The sequence below is a fragment of the Oratosquilla oratoria genome, chromosome 39, assembly GCF_046742065.1.
Source record: "Oratosquilla oratoria isolate Oo_2021 chromosome 39, ASM4674206v1, whole genome shotgun sequence".
Lineage (NCBI taxonomy): Eukaryota > Metazoa > Arthropoda > Malacostraca > Stomatopoda > Squillidae > Oratosquilla > Oratosquilla oratoria.
In genome coordinates this window covers 23,382,583-23,386,661 of record NC_134815.1, presented here as the reverse complement: position 1 = coordinate 23,386,661, position 4,079 = coordinate 23,382,583, and the positions used below count along the sequence as shown (strand labels likewise).

Genomic DNA, 4,079 nt, shown 5'->3' with positions numbered 1-4,079 from the left:
AGACTGGGCACGGGGTGTCATGGGCACTTGCCAATATCCACGGAGCAGATCTAATTTAGTTATGAAATGTGCCCCTCCTACTCTATCTATACACTCTTCTAACCTAGGTAAGGGATACGAGTCCCTTTTAGTCACTGCATTCACGCGTCGGAAATCGACACAAAACCGCTGAGTACCATCTGCTTTCGGAACTAAGATCACTGGCGAGCTCCACTCACTTTGTGCTGGCGTAATTAAACCGTGGGCCAGCATATAGTCTATTTCCTTTCTGATTATGGCTGCTCGTTGCGGGTTGACACGATACTGTGCCTGCTTAATAGGCTTCGCGTCTCCTACATCAACATCATGCAGAATTAGGTCAGTTTTTCCAGGAGTATCTCGAAAGACCTCCTGATACTTACTTAATAAGGCAGTTAAGTCCTCCCGTTGTGCGGCTGTGAGGTGGTCCAGCTTCTCCACTACCTGGGGCCACCCTCCTGCATTCTCCTTCCACGGCATCTCTAAGGTGGGGGAAATAGTGTCCTCGTCTACTTCATGCATGAGAGAAACCGTACAAACACTCGTGACAGTTTCACCCACCGGGTTCTGCTCCCTTTCTCGATACAACTTTAACATATTTATATGGCATAATTGTTGACTCCGTCTCCGATCTGGAGTGGCAACAATATAGTTTAGTTCCCCTACTCGTTTCGCTACCTCATAGGGTCCACTGAACTTTGCCCTTAAGGGGTTACCTTGAAAAGGCAGCAGGGCCAACACACTATCACCGGGATTAAATTCCCGTATTTTGGCATTTCTGTCATAATGTCGCTTCATTCTTTCCTGAGCACTCATTAAATTTTCTCTGGCCATTTCCCAACACGCGGCCAACTTACCTTTCATGTCAGTCACCGACTTCGACATGTCCTTAGGGGCAGAACTATGTCCTTTCAATAAACATTCTTTCAGGACTTTAAGAGGTCCTCGAACCTCGTGCCCGAAAACTAATGCAAAAGGCGAGAGGCCCAACGATTCGTTAGGTACCTCACGCACTGCAAACAACAGGTATGGTAAGGCTTGGTCCCACCCCGTATCATTTTCTAAGCACCATTTCCTCAACATTGTTTTTAACGTTTGATGGTACCGTTCAAGGGCACCTTGACTCTGAGGATGGTAAGCACTTGACGTCACTTTCGTTATCCCCAGTGCTCCCAAACTCTGCATAACCTCTCTAGATAAAAACACAGACCCCTGGTCTGTCTGTAACTCGCGAGGTAGTCCCCACTTCGTAAAGAAGCTAATCAGCTCATGCAACACCACTTTGGCGCGCACTTTACGTAGTGGTATCGCCTCGGGATACCTAGAAAAGGTATCCATCAAAGTGAGAATATACTCATGTCCCCTAGCAGTCTTAGGCAACGGTCCCACTATATCCACGATAACCTTAGCAAAGGGTTCCTCTCCTACAGGGATTGGTTTCAAAGGGGCTACAGGTACAGGTTGGTTTGGTTTCCCTACCAACTGACAAGTGTGGCAAGTACGACAGTGCTGTGCCACATCCCTTCTAATTCCTGGCCAATAGAAATGTTGCCAGATACGGTCTAAAGTTTTGCGTACACCCAAATGTCCAGAAAGGGGACTATCATGCCCTAGCCGTAGAACTTCTTTCCGGTAGACCCTCGGCAACATAACTTGCCGTCTCTCGGACCACACTGCATCATCAGTGGGGCAAGTACTTTCCACCCATCGGCGGAATAGTACTCCCTTGTCCAAGTAATACTCCTCTGATAGTTCACTGCCACTCTCTACCCTTTCATATAGTTCCCGTAAGTCGGGATCGACACTCTGCAAGTCACTGAGACATCTTGTGTCCACCTGTTTCTTTTCCATAAACAAGCGACTCAAGTCATACACATCGGTTTCACTTACTTGTTCCTCCTGGAACAGAGGCTTCAGGTCAAACTCTGCTTCGACCTGGGCTTCCTCACTTGGGAGTTCTTACTCGGGGTTCATACTGTCCTCACATTCAGGTTTTCCACAGTTTTCCCCACTCGAGACCCTTACTGGTCTCACCTGGTCCTTAGACCACTCCCTCTGTGCTGCCATCGCCCTCGTAACAGCGCAAACCGGAAATAACCCCGGGTGCTGTCTCTCAAGTTGCTCGGTCTCTTCCAAAACAACCGGCACCTCCGAAACTATGGGTGTAGGACACATCTTCCCACCAACCAAATCATTTACTAATATAACATCCACACCTACAACTGGTAATTCATCTACCATCCCTACCATAGCCTGTCCCTCGTAGAGAGGCGACTGTAGGTCTATGGATACTAGAGGTACCTTGGCTAGGCCCCCTTGGGAACTTACCGTTACACTCCCTCCAACCACTGGACTTCTCACCACACTACTCAGTATTAGGGACTGGAGGGCTCCCGAGTCCCGTAGGATGGTGACTCGTTTCCGGTCTCCTCCTATGGATATCCAGCCTTGGAATAAAAATGGCTGATATCCCTTTAAGTGAGGTTTAAGTTTACCCTCTAATTCATCTACTTTACCCCCATCCATCTCTGATGGGCTGTTATCTATATAACTCATCAATGCCACGGCTTTGGCTTCACTCCCTCCCTGGGCCTTGCCCTTAGTGGAGGTGCTCTCAACCTTATTTGTTAAAGATACGGGCTTGACACCTTCCATCTCTCTTCGTCTCTTCCAACAATCTCTCATTTGGTGGCCTACCCTTCCGCAATAGAAACATGACTTAATCATTGATGACTTACTACAGTCATCTTTCTTGACTTCTATGGATTTGGTAGGTGACCCACCTGATGAGAGCGAGATTCTCTGCCTATTTATTGCCAGGTCTCCTTTTCCCTTGTGAGTAACCGAGAACTTCCCTGCAGGTCTTATCAATTCATACTTATCGGCTAACACTGCGGCCTCCTCCAATTTGGAGACTTCTTTTTCCTGAAGATACAATGATACCTCTTTAGGGATGGATCTCAGATACTCCTCTACCAGTAGCAGTTCAGCCAGTCTATCGAAATCTTTATTAACCTTGTTAGATCTTAACCACTGGTCCCACAATAAACGCTTTTCTCTACTAAACTCTACGTGCGAGATGTTAGGTTGTTTCCTTAGGTTCCTAAACTTTATCCTATATAACTCGGGAACGAGTTCACATGCCCTAAGGATGGCCGTCTTGACCATGTCATAGTCCTTCGCCTGTGCGTCCTCTAGGGCGCCATATACTCTCAAGGGCTTCCCTCTTAAGTTAGTCCGCAACAGCGCAGGCCAAAACTTCTTTGGCCATGAATAATCTTTAGCCATCCTTTCAAAAATTCTAAAGTACTGGTCCACATTGGATTCATCGAACTCAGGAAGCAACCTCGCATTCTGCACTACATCAAACTCAGGTCTCCCATTCACGGTTTGAGGAATTGGTAGCACTTGTTCATTCTCTTGCAATTCAGATTTAAGTTTAAGACACTGCATTTCTAATCTAGCCCTCTCAGTTTCTTCCCTTGCTATTTCTAATTTTAATTGTAACTCGCTTAATTGAGATTCGGTGTGCCGGGATTCACCATCAGCGTCACTACCTTCCCGATCATCTAAATTCGCTGAGCCGGCAGAAGCTTGTTCTGTCGCTCTCTCTTCATCTCTCGCCGGCACACTTTCGTCTCGATCATGCAACATTGCCACTACCATGTGTACTAACTCCCCTTTATTTAACCCGTGGGTCGAACTAGCTCCAAAATAATGTGCTATCAATTTCAATTCCGGTATGGTGAGACCTTGAATTTCCTTATCTGTGGGTTTTCCTTGTACAAATTCATCTACCTCGGTTTCGTTGGTTAACCGCATCTTCCTACCTTAATAAACCTATTATCACTGATCCACGTCGAACGTCTTTCCAATTTACCGTTAAATCCTGGCAATGAGGCGCCAATTTATGTTACAAACCTCTCTAAAGTACCAAAGGTTCACCGGCCTTGTGAATATCTGAAGTTTGTAACATCAAGGGAACCCTTAGACCCTATGTCTATTACGGGTTCAAACGGTCAAAAGAACTGAATAAGGTCGCCACCCGGTCGGACACCGGG

The 4,079-nt window shown here is 46.7% G+C and overlaps 1 protein-coding gene across 1 annotated transcript in view; it reads right to left on the bottom strand.

Annotated features, from left to right (window-relative positions):
* LOC143020190 (uncharacterized) overlaps positions 1–3,840 on the bottom strand; it is a 58,913-nt gene extending 55,073 nt beyond the window's left edge. The window contains exons 1-4 of the mRNA XM_076176353.1: positions 3,034–3,840; positions 2,836–2,943; positions 2,053–2,637; positions 1–1,953 (exon numbers count right to left, since the gene is read on the bottom strand). The exon at positions 1–1,953 is cut by the window's left edge and continues 367 nt beyond it. Coding sequence (XP_076032468.1) covers positions 1–1,953; positions 2,053–2,637; positions 2,836–2,943; positions 3,034–3,840 — 3,453 coding nt within the window. The remainder of the gene's footprint in view (positions 1,954–2,052; positions 2,638–2,835; positions 2,944–3,033) is intronic.
* Positions 3,841–4,079: the final 239 nt, after the last annotated feature.